General features: G+C 34.9%; 1 protein-coding gene across 3 annotated transcripts in view; it reads left to right on the top strand.

The window, feature by feature from the left end:
- The window catches only part of PRKD1 (protein kinase D1), a 346,204-nt gene that overhangs the window by 302,707 nt on the left and 23,592 nt on the right, over positions 1-19,905 (top strand). For all 3 annotated transcript variants that reach the window (XM_019983643.2, XM_019983644.2, XM_019983645.2), the window contains 4 exons: positions 2,274-2,380; positions 17,047-17,208; positions 17,763-17,861; positions 18,777-19,044. In XM_019983643.2, the coding sequence (XP_019839202.2) occupies positions 2,274-2,380; positions 17,047-17,208; positions 17,763-17,861; positions 18,777-19,044 (636 nt within the window). The remainder of the gene's footprint in view (positions 1-2,273; positions 2,381-17,046; positions 17,209-17,762; positions 17,862-18,776; positions 19,045-19,905) is intronic.

The raw sequence follows: 19,905 nt of genomic DNA, 5'->3' as shown, positions 1-19,905 counted from the left end.
TAACTGGAAAATTAGCACATGTCTGTTTTGAATGAGAAATTTCTCTACTCCTAAAAAATTTGTTTTACTTAAATATGGATTAAACTCTATACACAATAATGGTTAAATACTGGTTTATACAGGCAAAATATTGAGAAACAAGGAAACTATAATTTGGAAACATTCTTTTTCCTCTTAGCATATTTTGTCCAGAATGCTATAGAAATCCATTCATATAACTAGGGAAAAACTAGTCTATTCTAACGTCTTTATTAGATGTTAGAATCTAACATCTTCTATTCTAACATCTTTAGCAATGTAATGTATTTTGTTAAGGTTTGTATTGTTTACATGTGTGAAGTAAAATATTAAATTTTTACATTTTTCTTATTCTCAGGTTATTTGGTGAATTTAGTTAAAACTTCTGTCTTAGATTCTAGTCAGTTCAATCACATTTTTCAGATCCTTAGGAAAGATCAGTTTTTTTATCTGCCCTGTAAAATGGCCTTATAACTTTGAATTGCTCAATATAATCACTAACAGATTATCTTTTTTGTGAGATGGGGTGCTCTGAAATAATCACAATGTTTGATTCTATTATCATAGTATAATATTGTGCTCTTTAATTTAAAAACTAATTAAATTCTACTTTGTTTTACAAAGTAATTTTGATTCTTATAAAATGTACAAATCATTTTTTTTGACAGAAAACCTGTCAGTGAGTCAGCAACCATTGTATTTTCTGTCAAGGCCTAACAGTGTGATTGGGGAGACTAAGTACAACCCAAGGAATTGTTCTGCAGTGTAATAATTGCATACAAAAAAAAAAAAAAATCATGGTGTATAGAGCATGGTGCTGTGCTTAGTCGCTCAGTCATGTCCAACTCTTTGAGACCCCGTGGACTGTAGCCCACCAGGCTCCTCTGTCCATGGGAACTCTCCAGACAAGAATACAGGAGTGAGTAGCCAGTCCCTTCTCCAGGGCATCTTCCTGACCCAGGAATTGAACCAGGGTCTCCTGCATTGCAGGTGGATTCTTTACCAACTGAGCTACCAGGGAAGCCCATGAAGTATGGTAAATATACATGACTGAATATAGTGTGGGGGTGAAATGGGTAAGAAACGAGATTAGAGAAACCGGCATGTGCCAGATAGTTGGTAACATCCAGCAGTGGAGGAGCGGGTTTAGAAGGAGGCCTCCACAAGGAAGACTAGAAAGTTATACCTGGACACGTATGGATGAAGCGGATAAGAACAGTCACGGAAGACAGGCAAGTGCCATAGAGACAGAAACAGGGAGACTAAAACACCCACAGTCTTGGAGACAGTAGTTGCAGTAAAAAGTCTGAATTGGAATAGAGATTGCAGCCAGTCAAAGGAAAGAACATGAAAACAAGACAATAGTTTTGTCAGTTGTGCAGGGAAGCGCTCTCGGAGGAGTTGGAAGGAATGGTGAAAGTGGTTTTAGGGAGAAGGGGCTCTAGAATTACACCAAATGTAAAAATAATCGAGTTTTGAATGAGTTTATATGTGACCAAAAATAGTGAGTAATTAGTTTCACTTCCAAATTCAATTAGCATGACTATATTCTGTATCTTCTATAATCTAGTAGTGTAGAAGTGAACAGCTTGAGGGGACCCTTTGATTCCCTAGAAGGTTTATTGTGCGAATTAAATTGGATATGATACATGTAAAGGGCCTGTCAGATGTTGACGATGGTGATAATAATGATGATAACATGTTTTTTGAGTGTGTATAGTTATTTGGGCACTCTGTGTACTGTACATATCTTCTTACATCTCATTCTCACAACAGTGCTGCCATTGAAGATGAGGAACCCAGAAAGCTTTAGTGGTTTGCTCAAGACCATGAAGCTATTCGTGCCAAGATTTTTATTCTTTCTGTTATAACATACATTAGTTTATCAGGACTTCATCCTTTCTTAAGGAGAGTAGTCTTGCCAGTGGTATGAATATTTTCTATATTAAGTAGCTCAATATCCTGTTTCTAATACATATGTTTTGTAAGAAAATATCAGATTGTTCATATGAATAGCTTTTAATGTCCTAATTCTTTTGTGTTTTGAATTTGGCTAAGTTTATAGTGTATATTTGATCTATAATAATGGAGCTAAGAAATGAAATCTTGATGGGCATAAGTCAGTGCCCACCAGAAATGTTAATTTTTTCAGTAAAACATTTTTATAATTCTAAAATGTCCTTATAAATTCTGGTATTCTTCAGTAGAGATGATATTTAATAAGATTATGCTACTATTTCTTTTTTATTTTAAAGGAAAACATCGTAAAACAGGAAGAGATGTAGCTATTAAGATCATTGACAAGTTAAGGTTTCCAACAAAACAAGAAAGCCAGCTTCGTAATGAGGTTGCAATTCTTCAGGTACTTTTTGTTTTTTATGTGGGGGCTATAATATATTCCATTAACTTCTGCAAAACAAAGAAAAGTTACCCATTATCTGTGGCATAGATATTTAGGAACATGTTTAAATAAGTGAAAAGGCGGATGAAGCATCAAACCACTGCCTGCCTGGTATCTTCCCTGAGACGAGGCAGCAGCTTTTCCTTTCTATGTGCTTAATTCTAGGTTTTAATGTGTTATTAATTCTCATTAAATGAATAATGTTTCAGCATTTGCCCATAGTGGACATGCTGCAACCATTTTGTTTTACATTATCAATGACCTTGCCTTCATAAACATTCTTCCTTTATGCTGTGATAATTATATGAATCAAGTATATGTCAGTATGTAGCTGTCAGCATATCAAGGAAAAAAGTAATACATGCCTGAGAATCAGATGATCTTGATCTTATTAATGTCCTCTTTGTGTCTCACTGTAAGCCTTTTATTTAATATTGAGACTTCCTTAACTCTTCTCATTTTTTAAGCCAGTCCCTTTTTAAAGCCAGAATTTGCTAATGAAAAGTATTATGTGATATACATAATTTTTTAAATTATTAAAACTTTTTATGCAGATCAAAAGGAAATGGAGCAGTTGTTTACTAAATGTGGCCAACCTAGCCATCCAGTCTGGACAGTTTAGATCCTTGATAAATGCCCATTTTTATATAACTCCCATAATTATCTACTTGTCATACAAGCTGATCATAATTTCTGATTTATAGTTTTATTAAATAATTTTCATCTGAGCATTGCTAGCAAAACAAAACAGACTGCATTTCTTCATTTATTGTTTCATATAAATGCCATTTATTGAGTTTATACAATAAAAAAGTTGGAAAAGATATGATTTTCTGCCCTAAAGGATCTCATGTGTACAGACAACCAAAATAATTGTTGCTGTATATTAAAAAATGACATAGACTTTTCTGAGACTCATACGTTCTAAACATGGTGGTTTTGTGCTTTTGGACAACTAATGTAACACAAAGAACTACCACAGTGTTCTCTGCCTTCTGGGAAGAAGATAACCACAGATCTTAAGCTGACAATTCATGCATAGTTTAGTGCTTGCTACTCAAATTCTTTTGCAAAAAATTCTTGACAACACTGAGTTGTCACATCTGAAAACTTAGTGACACCTTTCCATACTTGGACCCCCCTCTTCCAGTCTCCACCCTCACCTGATGTCCTGAAGGCCGACTCCTTCGCAGCCTTGCCACAGTTGGCATAAGGATAAGACATTTCTCCTTCTTTACAGGACATAAGAGGAGTTTCAATTAACATGGTTATATACCTTTCTACTTTTTATTGGAACTGCAGAGGAACATCAAATTCTCTTTGTATAGCCTTTTAATTAGCTTTCCTGAGCATGACAACACATTATCAGCTGCTGACTCTGTAGTAAGGTAGAAAAATAAAATATACCATAAACTGACTCCATCTCCTTTGCAAAAGAGTAGCTGCAATCAACAACTCAGATGCAGTAAACATGTATTTGGCAAAAATTTCATTATAATGTGATTTTCTATAAAGAATTTGGTTAGGTTGAAAGTGAGATTTTGTCTCTTGAGCATACAAAGAGTTTGAACAGTTCACATATTATGGCCTGAAATCTCAAGAATCCTCATCAGTTATCATTCATCCCCATTGTCCCCAATTGTTCTTCACTTCCTTCATCAAACTCATATTTATTGAGTAAATATCATGAGCTAAGCTCTGTTCTTGGCTCAGTGGATACAGTGGGGACAAAGATACTCAAGTCCTTCCTGTCATGAGTCTTTAAATTGTATTTAAATTGTCTTTAAATTGTATTTTCAGGTCTACTTTTAGTCTGATGTTTACAACATACTTAAATGTTTAATTTTTAATTACAAAACCTGTAGAAGGAATCTTATTAAAGCTTGGTTTATGTATATGAGGTTTGAGAGTTCATACTTTACCAAAAGTTGACATTTGTTTCAAACTTGTTCACCAGAAATTAGTCTGATCTATATTCTCTTTTTCCATAGCACTTACCATATTCTGGCCTATTACAGAATTTTATTTATTATATTTGCTGTGGGTTTCTTTCCCCATCCCCAATGCCAATCCCTGCTGTAGAATATATATGTTTCAAAAGGGCAGATGCTGTTATTTGCCAACTGTATCAAATAACTGATATATATTCCAAAATATATACATCCCAAACACCAAAGATTGTTCCTGACAAACATTAGATGTTTAGCAAGTATTTGTTGGATGAATGCTTGTTGAATTAAAACTGTACAGAGACATCATCCTGTCACATAAGAAGTCATAGTATCCAACCAGGAAGCAAATGTCTGGACTCTGTTTGCTATTAATGGTTAATTGGTTAGTTAAGAAGGATTGTTAGTTCTTTGAAAGCCCTCACTACCCTGGTTTATATTTCTTATAAAAATAAGTAATTCATTTTTTAAACCTGAAAAGAAAATACGGTAATAAGCAGAGAGATGCAGGGAGGATTCTGACTCACTAACTGATAAGTTCGGAAAAAGTACCGTGATTGAAATCAGCTGAATGGTGCAGAAGGTTTTCTTTTCCTAATCTTGAGGAGCAGAATCCTCTCCCTCTGGAGTGATACGCAGAAGCATTTGGTATCCTCTGCCCGCGGTCTCTCACTTATGAAAGCTAGTTTCCTCGTTTATGCTTATACCTGGAGTCTGACTAGTTCTGCCCCATCCTGTTCTTTCTTCTGAGGTTGTCCGGAGAGGACCAAGTGGGCTGGAAATGGCTGATGGGAGAACATTCTCCTCGTGTAGTTCTGTTGGTTTTTTTGTTGTTGTTGAACTCTGATTTGTTTCTGTTTTGTTGTTGTTGTTGTTTTTGTTTTAAATTAAAAAACCTTCTTAGCTTGTAGAAGACTTCAAAGTTGTAAAAATGAATGTGTGAAAAAGTAGGCTTCTCCTTTCTTTTTCTCATTCATCTTTTTTACTGGGCGAAGGCTTTCAAGAGACTGATTTAGTCATGAGAAAGCTACACTCTTCAGATATCTTTGAACAGTTGAAAAATTAAGGCAAGTGTGAATCTTTTGGCATAGTTATCCCTGATTTACATCATTTCAAATAGCTGTTTTCATTATCTCTAAATGCTTTGTTATTATTATTATATTTTAGAAGGATGATAAATTAATGTAGATGTTAAACTTCATTCCATATAAAATTCTGTAGTAGGCCAGAATATGGTAAGTGCTATGGAAAAAGAGAATATAGATCAGACTAAAAATTACCAAGAGATCTTATTTATAGTATGATTTTATAAGTTGTATCTTGATTTTTAAAAAAGGTAAATCTGAAATTTTTGTTTTTTTTCTATTCATGTTAACAAGATAGGGATAAAAAGATAGTTTATGATTATTGGGGATATTACAGAAAACTGACTTTTGTAAGAAGATGCAATTAATCTTAGAAGGCTTAGAAACTTACAATCTAAAGTAAGTGATACTGGCATGATATATTTAATACAATTTAAGTTATCAGCATAGGCTTGTTCAGTCTAAATTCATTTTTATTTTCTCACATAATGTCACAATGCACAAAAGCTTTAGGACAATGCTAATGAATGTGTATAATTCTAATCGATATACTATTTTGTCCTTATCTTAAATATCAGCTTATTTTTTTCTAAGGAACAATACTAGAGCTTGTTTATGATACATTATATTAAAGCATTTTGGAATACTAAAGGTACTGAATACAGAATGTGGGAAAAGATATGTAAGAATTTTACAGGCCGTAGATTAAGTATATCGCCTTTTACTTATCTCCTAAAATTCCACCATCATTCTTATTTCTCTGTTGCGAGGCACTCTTCTTTCCATCAAAGTATCTCATAACTTTATTTTTTTCTTTTTTTTTTTTCTCATAACTTTAAAACAAAAGAACAGCAACAGCAAACTGTGTTCTTGATTTGTCTAGGCCATCTCTCATGGCTGCAGCACATTTTCTATTGATGTACTTTAAATTTGTGCTCTATGCTGCTTTCCATTCTTATTCATAAATATCTGTCTTTGGTTTCCACGCCTTTTTACAGTGTAAGGAACTTTTGCCATACTCCTGTCTTCTACCTCTGCCCAGCTATCACTCTTCAGCTATGTTTTAGTCTTTACCCTACTTGACTAGCCTCAGTGCTTCAACAGCATTGATCATTTCTCGCTTCTCACTCATCCCTGCCCTCATCAGGCCCCACTTCACCTTCCCTGCTAGCTCTGTTCTTCTTACTGACCTTCTTCCCTTCGTCTAAATGGTTTATGCCAATCTGGGACTCATTCCAGAGTGAGCTCATCCACTTTAAGAGGCACATCTGTCATTGTTTCTCAGGTTATTTCCTTAATTTATCTTGTGAGCTCTGTTCTTTCACAGACACTGCAGTCTCCTGTTTCTGACGTTAGGACATCTCCATTTTGCTGTGCCAGTCTTATCCAAACCAACTAACCAAAAACCAAATGATTATTCCTAACATCTTTCCCCGCAAGTTATTCTCTAATTTTGTCCATTTTGCTATCATTTCTCCAGTTTCAAAGGAACTTCAATTAATTTCCTTCAATTAATAAAAATATTCAGTCATTCAACAGTACTCTTGAAGCCCTTCCTTTTTTGATACAAAGCAATTTATTAGGTTGTATAACAGTGAATGAAACCTTTTAGAATATTTATCATATATTTGGACAGACAGATACAAGTAACTGCAAGTCAGGATAGCTGTGGAAACAGAACATAGTGAAAGAAGGCATGAGTTATGGCAGAGGTCAGGGTACTGGAATGAGGGAGATTTTCAAACGGAAATATAGCATTGGTGAAATCTTGAAAGGGTCATGATTCTTGATGACCAAAGAAATGTTAGAAAGGGTTATTAGGCTGAGGGACCACCTTAATAAAATAAATACACTATGAAATATAAGTAGAAAACTAGATCATTTAAAAAGGGTGGCTTCAAATCACTTCATGTGGTTTGAAAAAATAATACTAAAAATTCTTCAAATTCTAAACACTTAGAATTCTCAGAAAGAATTCTAAAAATCTTTGTATCTGCTCGTATATTTTTAAGTTGACAGCTAGAACTATTTTGTCAGAAGTCCAAAGAATTTTAATTTTGTACTATAGTGAAAATCCCGGTATTTGAAAATAAAGCTGTTGTATAACTCATTTAAATATATGCATTACAATCTAAATATCAAAAACATTTTATATCTTTAAACAGTCATTTAAAAATACATGCATAGGCTTTTTAAGCAATAGCGTATTTTACAGTATTTTTGTTTTCTTTGACTACATTATACTTTTTTACCACAGAAATATATTCCAACGTTATATATATTTTTTTACTTTAAAGTCTTTTATTGGTTCCCCCTTCATATTTATTTACAATAAAAATCATTGTGTATTTTTAAATTTCTTGATTATAACACTGAATGTGTAAAGCATTCTCCTGAATTCATTTATCATTACAGTTATTAGGAAAACCTTTGTCTAGTAAGATAAATATTCTGTAAAGTTTGATCTATGCTTGTTAACATAAAAAGTGAAATGTTACTGAAAGCACATTATTTAATGAGGTTTATTTTTTTAATATAGTTAATAAATTTTAAGTGATTATTATTTTTTGTTTAAATTAAACAGTTCAGCAGTTTTATTCCTTTTGTTAAATTGTAGAAGCCAAGTTGTAAGCGCCACCCCCTCCAGATAAGATAGAAACAGTCCAAGTGATTTATCTTCGGAAATTCATCCTCTTTTAATTCTATTAATAGATCCATTAAATCCTTCTCTGATTTTGGTGAAAGCATGCATAAGAAGCTAAGTTGCCAAAGAATTGAGTTCCAAGTTATTAGAGTTATTCCGTTCATACCAACACAATATTTCATAATTTCCCTTTATTTTTTTCCTAGACAATTTTCTTCCCCATGGCAAGGTACCTTAGTAGTGTTTGGAATGTATAAGAAACATACCTTCCTTTTGAAAAATGGGGAAAAAATATTGTGAAAGGCAACTTGGGAATTGAGAATTTGAAGAACATGGAGATTTTCTCAAATAGATCTGTATTAGAAAATTATTTATGGATTAAGATTCATTCATTCAAAGTATAATTATTGAGTACTTCCCATGTGCCAGGTAGTAGGGGTACAAATATAAACAAAGCGAATTTTCCTTAACACTATTCCTCTGCTCATACATCTCTTAATTTTCCATTTCCCCAAGAGTTTGCCTCCCTTAGTTTAGAGACTGCTGTGAAAGGACCGAGTACACTTAGGTAAGGCTAGGAAATGGCTTTTGTGAGAGTTCATGGAGAACCATAGATACCGTGCCAAGTCAACTGGATTTTATTATGCTTGGGTGATTGTGAATTATTGAAATATTTTCAAAAAATTATTACAATCAGATCAATATTGAGGGATGATATAGAGAAAAAAGTTTAAAAAACAAGAAAACTTTTTTGGAGGCTCTACTAGTTATAATAATCAAAGCTGGTTTTAACAGTCAGAACGCCCCCATTCTGTATAAATAAGTAATTAAATTTTAGGCTCCAGTTAGAAAACTATGATATTTTATGAGAAGGAAGAGTGTAGATGGGCTGCTCATTGTTCCAGATGTTACAGCTACCTCTAAAGCTTAGCCCTGGGAGGAAGACTGGGCATTGGGTGTGAAAGAAACCAGACAGTAAGTCAGAGTGATACCTTTAAAGGCAATGAATCTTCAAGATCAGGAGTGGAACTGGTAACAGAGAACAACACTGGGGTGGGGGTGGGGTGGTACACCAGCTTAAAAACAGATTAAGCTATAGGGAAGACATTTTATCAGTCAGGAAGGCAAGGAATCCAAATTGTCAGTGTGGTTGTCGTAACAGGTTTAGGGGACACTGTGGTGAGAAGACTGATGAGGCAGCGTTCAGAAATCCAGAGAACATGCTCAAATGGGTTGTGAAAGTAAGATGAGGAGGCTTAAGTAGCATAGCCCCGGATGCATACTGGTTAGAACAGGCAGCACTGGTTCTAAATGGATTTAATCCAAGGAAAATACTAAGATAACAGATAGCATAATGTTTAAAGAGCATAGGTTCTGGGCTTCGACTGCCAGGGTTCTCACATCAGGCTTAAGAGTCTCAGAAGCTTGGATAAGTTACTTAGGTTCTCTGAGTCTCAATTTCCTTATCCATAAAATTTTGTACAGATGTTATAAGAATTGAGTATGATAATTTGTTGAAATTCTTAGTGCCTGGCATATAGTAAAGATTCCATACTTATCTTACTATTAATAGTATTGAAACCACTTGTCTAGCTCCTAGGAATGATTTCAAATAACTTGATATTGAATTTCTTAAATAGAGAACATAGAGACATGTAATTTTGTGTTAACAAAGAGCACGGTTGACTCAAAGCCTGGGGTACAGCTGAAAATATATTAACATATGCCTGGCCCCTAGTAAACACTCAGTAAATATTTGTTGAACAAATTATATTGCCACAGCTGAAGGAAACAGAGTGGTATAGAATTGCAGAGCATGCCAGTAAGATAATAAAGTATACTTTACCTTCATTCCTGTTTGACTACAAAACATGGTAATTTATCTTCACAGAACAAGATTAAATATATATCTTGTAAATACCTGGCTTTGTTCTCTTAGTCTAAAAAGATGATCAAGAGTAGGTGGAAAGAGATAATCATAACAGGAAACCAGAGAATAATATTGCTAAGTATGAGTGGGAAAATGAAAATTTGCAGAAACTGGTGATTTTATTTAAAGCATGAAGGAGTCAACTTTTCTTTCTCAGGAGAAAAATATTCAAAAAGTGAGTACTTTATCTTTTATGTTTAATAAAAAGTTTATACTTCTGTTGTTTCACCTTATATGTTCATATTTCTTCAAATATTTTTTCATTTTTATATTACTATGTGAACAATTTTCATGAAATTGTTTCTTTTGAAGACATGTTTTACAACTCTAAAGTTATCTTCTGCATGCTCCAATTAAGTCTGTAAATTATGTATATATGTGTCTAAAACAAAAGAAAAAACATTTTAAAATCTATTATAATAAAAAGAAAACAAACTTGAAAATTTTTCTGACTAGATATTGTGTTCCATAACAATTTAGTCATAATGAGAACCTAGTGTCAGATGGCCAGGATCCAGTCAGAGCTTTTCAGTTTTTTCATAAGTTTCTTTTAATCTTGGTTTCCTTAATTATGGATTAGAATTCATCTGACTCAATGTGCTTGCTTCACAGGAATGTTTAGTGGGGGTCAAATTAAATAATATATAAAGTGTTTTTAATGTTTTAATATTTATTTTTGTTTATTTATTTGGCTGCACCAGGTCTATTTTATTTATTGCTTATTTGGTTTATTTTTGGCACACAGGATCTTAGGTCTTCATCATGGCATGCAGGATCTTTAGTTGCCACATGCATTCTCTTAGTTGGGCATGTGGGATCTAGTTCCCCTGCATTGAGAGTGCAGAGTCAGCTTCTGGACCACCAGGGAAGTCCCTAAAGTGTTTTTTTAAAATCAATGTTCCCCAACCTATTTTTGGAAGATCATGTCTTCTGAGTTCCTTCATGGAAGAAGGTGAGGATTAAGATGTGCTCTAAAAGAAAGCTTAGAAAATACTGCATACTACATCCAGGTCATCTACATCTTGGAAGTGAATAGTCTTTCGCTTAAAGATTCTGAGATGCCCCATAATTAAAAACCTGTTCAATTTTGATAATATGCCATCTAAGGGCCACAAAATCCTTATCCAATGTAAGATAACACAATCTGACTTTTTTGCACATGACGTTCTGTCCTCTGACCCTCTCCAGTACACCTGGTATGCTCGCTCCAGTTCCCAGTATCCAGTAGTTAAGACTTCAGGTAGATTCTGCGTCTGTACGGGTCATTTAACCTCATAATAGAATGTTATGCTTTCTGGAGTGGTGACCTCTCAAGTATAGTAATTGGGTTACAGTGATACACTTTGTTAAAAGTTATACTTTAAATCTAACATTGGGATGAGATTGGATTCATGTGTTCATGTTTCCAGCCAGGTAGGTTAGCAGGAAATAAAAAAATGTTCCAATGTGTGTCTATTGCCATGCATTTGTAGCAAATAGAAAAAAAAAAAAAAATCGAGCTATTTGATCCAATTTTTAACCTTTATGTTCAGTAAACACACCTTGATCTACAAATTCCAACTTCCTTGTTTTAACATGCCATTCTTTTAATTCATGCCTTTTCACTAAACACAAGCTGAGTAATGGCATGGAGGAAAGAGGGTCACACTTTATGGGTGGAATGTTTACTAACACTGATTTTTTTTTTTTTTTAAGTAACAACCAGTTACTGATTTTTTTTGTCTTTTAAGCCTTTGTTCTTATTCTCAAATATTGGATCCTTTTGCCTAAATTCAGCTTGAAACTGGCCTTGGTCAGGGGTTTTGGGGGTAGATGCCTGGATGTGTACAGTATTCTTGCTGTGTAAGGGCCTTTCATTTGGTAGAAGTCACTCCCTCAACTCTCCAAAATTATAGTAACAACTTTAGTCATATACAGACAGTGCCAGTGGAACCTCAGTGTATGAGTCCACATGGTGGGTTTAGGAATCTAGGTTTCGCTTTTTAGATTTCCCATTCGTACGCCCTACAAGATTCCTGGTGATGAGTAGAAAATAGCACATATTTTTTATGCTAATTGGGCTAGAAACATGAGAGGTGATGAGAGGGTTTTGTAAGTATGTTTTTTGCATACTCCTCTCTCTCTGCATTCAGTCTCTTCTCCTTTTATAAGGAAAGGAGAGAACTCATTCTATTTATCATGTGTCTGCATGGCCTTGAAATCTAAAGCTAGATTAAATCAGTCCCAGAAAAGATTAAGTTCAGAATGATAGAGAGGGTTGTAGATAGGTTTATGGATATATGTGAATACAGGAATTATATATCAGGCCTGACCTGATTTTTTTTTCTTCTATGCAAATATTGAACTGATTCTTTAAAAAATTTTTCTTGGGCCAGTGTTACTTAATAGGATGCACAGAACTTGTAGCTAACTTAAGATGGAAAAAATAATGGTAAATTGTGTATTGTAAGCTAGCCATCTAAAAGCTGACTCCCCTTCTTGATATCTGGGCACAATATATATATTTTGTTAACAGACAGTAGAGATGCTTCAACTTATTTCTTCCACAAAATTTTGAACTATTTAAACCAGGGTCAATCTGAGCCAATTAATGCCACACAAAAATATAATATCACATTGCAAATTCTGATGGTTGGTATATGCAAACAGTTTTACCAGGAATGATCAGATCATTTCTGAGTTCACAGAGTCTAATAGGTTAAATTTGGTTGTGACTCCATTGATCTAAATGTCACCCAGTAATTTACAGGAGGGTGGATTGTTACATTTGGTCTTACTGAAGTAATATTGGTGCATTTATTCCTCTGACATTATATGTTAGCTTTATTGGTTCTGAGTTATTATCAGTGTGCATTCCCAAATGTTACCTCCTAAAAAATAAGTTCTAGAGTATGAAACTGTTTATAAATTGTAGGCTTTAGTCAACCAATCGTGAAATAAGGACACATTTGCATGCAACAACCAAATGATCCCCACCCCGTGTTAAATCAGGAGGGCTCTCATGTGGTGACACATTTGCATGCAACAACCAAATGATCCCCACCCCTTGTTAAATCAGGAGGGCTCTCATGTGGTGTAACACAGCCCTCACCTGTTGACATCAGAGTAGAAGCACGTCTGTCATCACTGAAGTTTAAAAATACAGCATGAGGGAAGATGCTGTTGTTGTTTAGTCACTAAGTCATGCCCAGCTCTTTTGCAACTCCATGGACTGTAGCCCACCAGGCTCCTCCGTCCTTGTGTTTCTTCAGGCAAGAATACTGGAGTGGGTTGCCATTCCTTCTCCAGGGGAGCTTCCTGACCCAGGGATCTAACCCATGTCTCCTAAATTGGCAGGCACATTCTTTACTGTTGAGCCATCAGGGAAGCCCATGAGGGAAGATGTGTGCATACTGCATGCTAAGTTGCTTCAGTCATGTCCGACTGTCTGTGACCCTGTGGACTGTAACCCACCAGGCTCCTCTGTCCATGGGATTCTCCAGGCAAGAATGCTAGAGTGAGTTGCCATGTCCTCCTCCAGGGGATCTTCCTGACCCAGGGATTGAACCTGCATTTCTTCAGTCTGCTGCATTGGCAAGCGAGTTCTTTATCATTAGAGCAACCTAGGAAGATAGGAGAGGACAGAGTAGAAGGCGTTAAGTGTGGGCTTCATACTTAATACAACTTCCTTTAGGTGAAAGACAAAAGGAAATTTTCTTTTCTTCCACTTTAAATTTCTGGTTATCAAACTAAAGAGAAAATTTAGGCAAGATAGCTGAGTTTACCACATGAATTTGGATATTATCTTTCACACGTCTTCTTATAATTATCTCCTCTCTACACTGACTTTTTAGCGACTATCAAGGTATCCCCTTCATAAGGTATTAAGTGATTGTGAATTCTAGGGTTAGTAAGTGAAGCATAAATTTTAAAAGACTGTAATTAGAAGATGTGTAAGATGGTGTGTTCTTTCAGTTCAGGAGTGACTATCAATAGTCACTGCCATGTTGCTGTAGCTCAATTCCCCATTCTTGCCACTGTACACTCTGTGCTGGTGTATTCTGTCTGCTCTGTGTGCTACTTAGAACTTAGATCCTGGATTCTTCACTTAATTTTCTTCCTTTTGGTCTTAGTATGACCTAAATCACTTAGTTGTTTGATAGGAAAGTAGTCAGAAGTTCCCACATTAAGGCTGACTCCTAAATAATCTGTTGAATAGATACATTGAATCTAATTTTTCTCTTTCCTACCTCTCATATATTTGAGTATAATAATCCTGAAGGTAGAAGAAGGGGAAAACATGACATTAATTTATCATAGCTAGATGTTTGGAATGAATTCACAATGTGAGGTTTACAATAAGGCAACACTATTAGAATTAAAGATTATGAGTAAAGTAAAATAACTCTCAATGCAAATGTAAAATGTGTAATATAAAATAGAATACATGTATAAACTAAAATTTTTAATTAAATATTATTTATAAAGTATTACTGCTTTTATAAAATCTTTTGCTTTTAATGACTAGCTTCCATTAATTATATAAGAACTCTCTAGGCAGTTTGAGTCAGAAAATTTTTGTCTTGATCTCCAAATGGCATTTCCTCCCAGACTTCAAAATAACTCATATTCACCCCATGGATATGTCATCAATCTGTAATGTGTGAATGGACACTATTCTTTCCTATATTTGACCAAATGTTTCATTTCCTGAAAATTAGATTACTTAAATGCAACACACAGATGGCCACAAAGTCCTGTAATAGCTTACTCTGCCATGAAATTTATTATCCAAATCTATGAGCTAGGCCTGAGAAGTTAACAAAAGTTCTTTCTGAACACGACTGTGCCATAGTTAATGTTATAATCATCAAATCATTTTAAGTTAATTAATTTACTTTAGACTTTAAAAGGAAAATTTTGAAAAGCTATTTCATAGTTTCTATAAAAAGTTAAAATTGTGAACAAGTCATATCAGCTACTTTGGTTAAAGCTCATCTTAGAGTTGACCTTAAGGTATTAAAAAGGCAATATGAATGATACATGATACAAAATAGTAACTTTAATTTTTTTTTTCCCTCTCTTATAGTCTTCAGATATCTTCTCTAGGCTAAATAAATTAACTTCTCATCAGGATAGAGACTTTTGTTAATGAAGACATGATTCTGTATATTCTGCTTACTTTTGTTATTGTTGAATGTAAAAGCAAGTTAGGTCATTTGATTGAGTCCAAAAGCATACAGCTTTTGAGTAGGCATCTGTGATGGCTTTGTCTCAACCATACATAATGAACTCAAGAAGTATCAACTTACTACATATCAGCTATGCAGAAAAAATAAAGTCATTTTGCTATTGGAAAGGTTTTTCAGCTACCATTCAATATATTCTTTAGCAGACCTGTAAAACGTAAAGGTTTTGGTGAAAGATCAAGGACCAAGTGCGATGAATGTAGGAGCTGAAACTTTTCCAAGACATATTTCTTTTACCAGTTTGCATTCAGGTGACCTTTAATTCAATGAATTCATTGAATATATTTTATTTCCTAAAATATATACCTAAGTATATTCAAAGTCCTTTACCAAGAAATAGCCAAATTTTCCTTGATCTTTTACATAAAGAAGCTATTAGAGGACATTTATACAGTCCTTCAGAGTCCACGGGGAAATCATTGACAGAAAACAATCTCATTAATTCATTTTCTACTTTTGGTCTAGAACATTCTGGAAAAATACAAATTAAATAAGCACATATTAAAGTCCCATCTGATGTCTAAGGCAGAGAGCAGAATTGCAGAGTAGTGGATGGGGTTCTCATCCAGCGAGGCAGGTTCTCATCATGGGAGCTACTGCCAACCACAGCGTATGTCCGTGTTGAGTCAATGCCAGGCTCTCTGCGCTGAGGAGTAGCGTGGAGCACAGTGACAGTTCCAGATTCACTCACGTCCCCTCTGCTGCTCACCACCCAGCATCTGTCCGTGAGGTCTGAAGACCGAGCCATTTCAGGTTTCCAATAATTTGTGAACATTTCATTTTGCATTTAATTTTATGGCTAAGATTTTTTCCCTTGGAATAAAGGATTTATTTTCTTCCCTGTGTTCAGCTGTTAACACATTTAAGTCAGTCCATGTTTTTTTCTTTCAGTAATTTTTATTCAAGATGTATGTTTTTTCCCCATTTTTCATTGAAATATTAATGGAATATATAATACTTCTTTTAATTTTTGGATTTTTTTGTTGTGTGCAGGGGAAAAAAAATAAAGGTCAAATGATCAAAGGCTTTTGTTGACGACCCCAGACCAACATTCAGAGTTAAGCATCATTACAAGGGCCCAACTAATGTTAAGAGTAATTTTACTTGACACGTGTGACAATTAACATGTCAAGCCAAATGCAGCCTATCATTATTGGCCACTAGTTTATTGTGGAAATATTTATTGAGTGCTTGAGAACTATGAAGCACTACCACATAGCGTGATGTCCTGAACAAAACAGAGGCTCAATAATATTTGCTGTTTTCATGGGGATCTTTACTCTTGTGTAAGAGCTTTTGTAGCAAACGAGAGCAGCCTCCGAGAGCACGGCAGCAGCTCCAAAAGCACTGATTAATGTGCTTCATCAGTGCAGTCAGATGCACTCCATGAACGTATTTCATCTTGTCTACATTAAATTTCTACTAAGTGTGTACGGATGGCCTAGTAAACTTATTTAGGACAGTATGCTTAATATTGGAGATGATCCTAAGAAACTACAGATTTTTCAATACGATATTCTAATTAAAACCTAATTAGCAATTCACTGTGCTGGAATTTTGATTTATAGCATAGAAAAAAATACTCACTGTGCACAGAAAGTCAAGATGTATTTTTTGGAGACATTAGAATTTCAAAAATATAAGGCAGCACATGTGGAATTTAGAGGTGTTAAAAATCTAAAGTGTGGGTTTCTCCATAGCTTTAAGCTTGAACAGTTTTGTATAATCAGTGAGCTTGCCAAACAGTATCAAAAACTCATTTTCTTCAAGTGCTTTATTTATCTTTAATAGAACCTTCATCACCCTGGTGTTGTAAATTTGGAGTGTATGTTTGAGACGCCTGAAAGAGTGTTTGTTGTTATGGAAAAACTCCATGGAGACATGCTGGAGATGATCTTGTCAAGTGAAAAGGGCAGGTTGCCAGAGCATATAACGAAGTTTTTAATTACTCAGGTAAGAAATCAATTAGAGTCAGGAAATAAAAAAGGTAATATTTAATATCAGATGTTATCACTATTTAACTAGAGCTTTCTAGGCCTGTTGTTTAGACCCTACCTCCAGAGTCTGAACTACACTAAAAAAAAAAAAGTGGAATGGCTTATTTTATTATCTAATTTATATCTGTAGTAGTCAGGGTTTAGGATAGTACCAAATGAATAATGTATATGCAGGCACAGGTATTAAAACTGCTCATGAAATTTTAAAATGCACAGTGGCTGAGTCCTGAATCTTTGAAAATATTCAGAAATGTGTAGCCTGTTAGATATTATTGAATTCTTTTATCTTTACCTGTTTCGGTTGCCATCTAGTTACCATAATATAGTACTTTTTCCAATAAAGTTTCCTTAGAAACATGCTGGCTTATTTCAGGGTCTGAAGCATAAAGAAATGTCACTGTTCATTTTGAGTTTTCTCTTGACCCTCTAAATTTATGTCCTAGTAGAGAACATTTTGAACCGACCTTTTAGATTAAAATAAGCTGATGTTGATGATTTTCTCCTTTATAGATACTTGTGGCTTTGCGACATCTACACTTTAAAAATATTGTTCATTGTGACCTCAAACCAGAAAACGTGTTGCTAGCATCCGCTGATCCTTTTCCTCAGGCAAGTATGAAAGCCTCTCAGCAAAAAGGCTGCCGAGAGCATCACTGGCTCCCTTGCTGCATTCTGTCACCCTTTCTCCTCAAAACTTTGCCTGTCTGTCTTCATCCATTTGTTACCTTCTTGTACTATGGGGACTGCCTCTGTCATTCTGCATCTCAGTTCAGCCTGCCTTTATAATATAATGCACACCAGGCCTCTCATCCTGCTTCTGCTGCCGTGGTGTGGACATCCTGGGGAACCGACAGCACTAGGTCAGTGCTGGGAGCACTGGCCTGAGAGGGAGACAACTTCAGAGTCCCAGGGATGCTGCCAGCTCTCTAATGTTAGGCAGGGTATTGCAGTTCAGTGTTGTTCCCAGGGATGAAGACAGAAGTTTCTTCTTTTCCTCAACTCAGAGAATGCAAAACAACTGATCTCTTTCCAGATACCCTCGTGTGTGAAGTGACCTGACCAAGGTGGCTGTTCTGTGTTGCTTCCATGATGCCCTCAGATCCTGGCTACCTTTCCATGCAGAGCTAATTTTGAGGATATTGTGAATGATGGCGTGTGCTTATCCTTCAGCCTTTACATATAATAAGTCCTTGAGTTAAATCCATCACTTTGCATGATGTTTTCCTGCCTTGTAAAACAGAATAACCTACTTTTATGTATACATATTTTCACATTTGTCTCTCAGTTCTAGGAGGAGAAAGGGAAAATGTTTAGATGATATTTTTATGAATAAAAATATACTTTTGTGTCTTTTCATGAATTGCTATCCTCCAAGTACATAAAATGGAAAATAGCTGTTCTACCATGAGAAATCCATACAATATATATAAAGTATTATAGTTGTTTTTTAGCTGTTGTGGACCAAGACAGACTGATATACAAATTAGTGACCTGACTGTATCTTCAAACCATTATTATCAACAGGTGAAACTTTGTGATTTTGGTTTTGCCCGGATCATTGGAGAGAAGTCTTTCCGGAGGTCAGTGGTGGGTACCCCAGCTTACCTGGCTCCTGAAGTTCTAAGGAACAAGGGCTATAATCGCTCTCTAGACATGTGGTCTGTTGGGGTCATCATCTATGTAAGCTTAAGTGGCACGTTCCCATTTAATGAAGATGAGGACATTCACGACCAAATCCAGAATGCAGCTTTCATGTATCCACCGAATCCTTGGAAGGAAATCTCTCACGAAGGTAATATCTCCTATTCAGAAGTGATAATGATTTCCTCATTAAGTGTTACATTATTGATTCAGTCATGAAATTTAAATTGATAAATGCTCATGGCAAATTGCCCACCAGAGTAGGGGCACAAATTGATTGAGGTGGGTTGAGAAGTAAAGGAAATGGAGACAAAAATATCTACTGGTGAAACTTACATATAGAGAAATTAAGAAATAAAAATTAAGAGGTAAATGAAATAAAGAGAAACTGTTCATCATTGGTTATTTCCTAAGAACTTATGAATATTTATACATAGATACAATGGCAATACTTGATCTTTACTAACAGTAATCTTTGATTTACTATATGCCTATTTATGTTTTAAGCACTTTTAACTTACAGTGGACACAAGAACCTTATGATACTGATATTTTAGTTATCACATTACATATATTAGTATACCGAGTTCTTTGTATACTGTTTTCCTGTACGTGGCTTTAGAGCATGTATATAATATTTTATTTAGTCATTTCCCTAGTGTTATACTTTAGATTATTTCTGTTTATTCAGTGTTAGATAATTTCATGTATAATTTCTTATATATATCCTGATGATTTTTTAGGGTAGATTACCTTGGCAGTGTTTCATTATTTAAAATTAAGTTCTCCTTAATAAATATTTACTTCTTAAAGGAAGAGTGATAGTTTAAAAAGAAGTGGTGGGCCCAGTCAGGCTAGAGAAAATGGCTCACTGCATGCTTCACAAAGGAGTTCTTCATTAACATGCTTTGGAGTTTATTTAATTCTCACCCCAAAAAATCCTTAAGATAGATTTTACTATTATATCTAGATTTCAGGCAAGGACATTGAGGCAAAAGGAGTGAACCCCCAC

This window comes from Bos indicus, chromosome 21 (genome assembly GCF_029378745.1).
Source record: "Bos indicus isolate NIAB-ARS_2022 breed Sahiwal x Tharparkar chromosome 21, NIAB-ARS_B.indTharparkar_mat_pri_1.0, whole genome shotgun sequence".
Taxonomy (NCBI): domain Eukaryota; kingdom Metazoa; phylum Chordata; class Mammalia; order Artiodactyla; family Bovidae; genus Bos; species Bos indicus.
The sequence above is the reverse complement of the archived record's forward strand: the minus strand, read 5'-3'. Positions and strand labels throughout refer to the sequence as shown.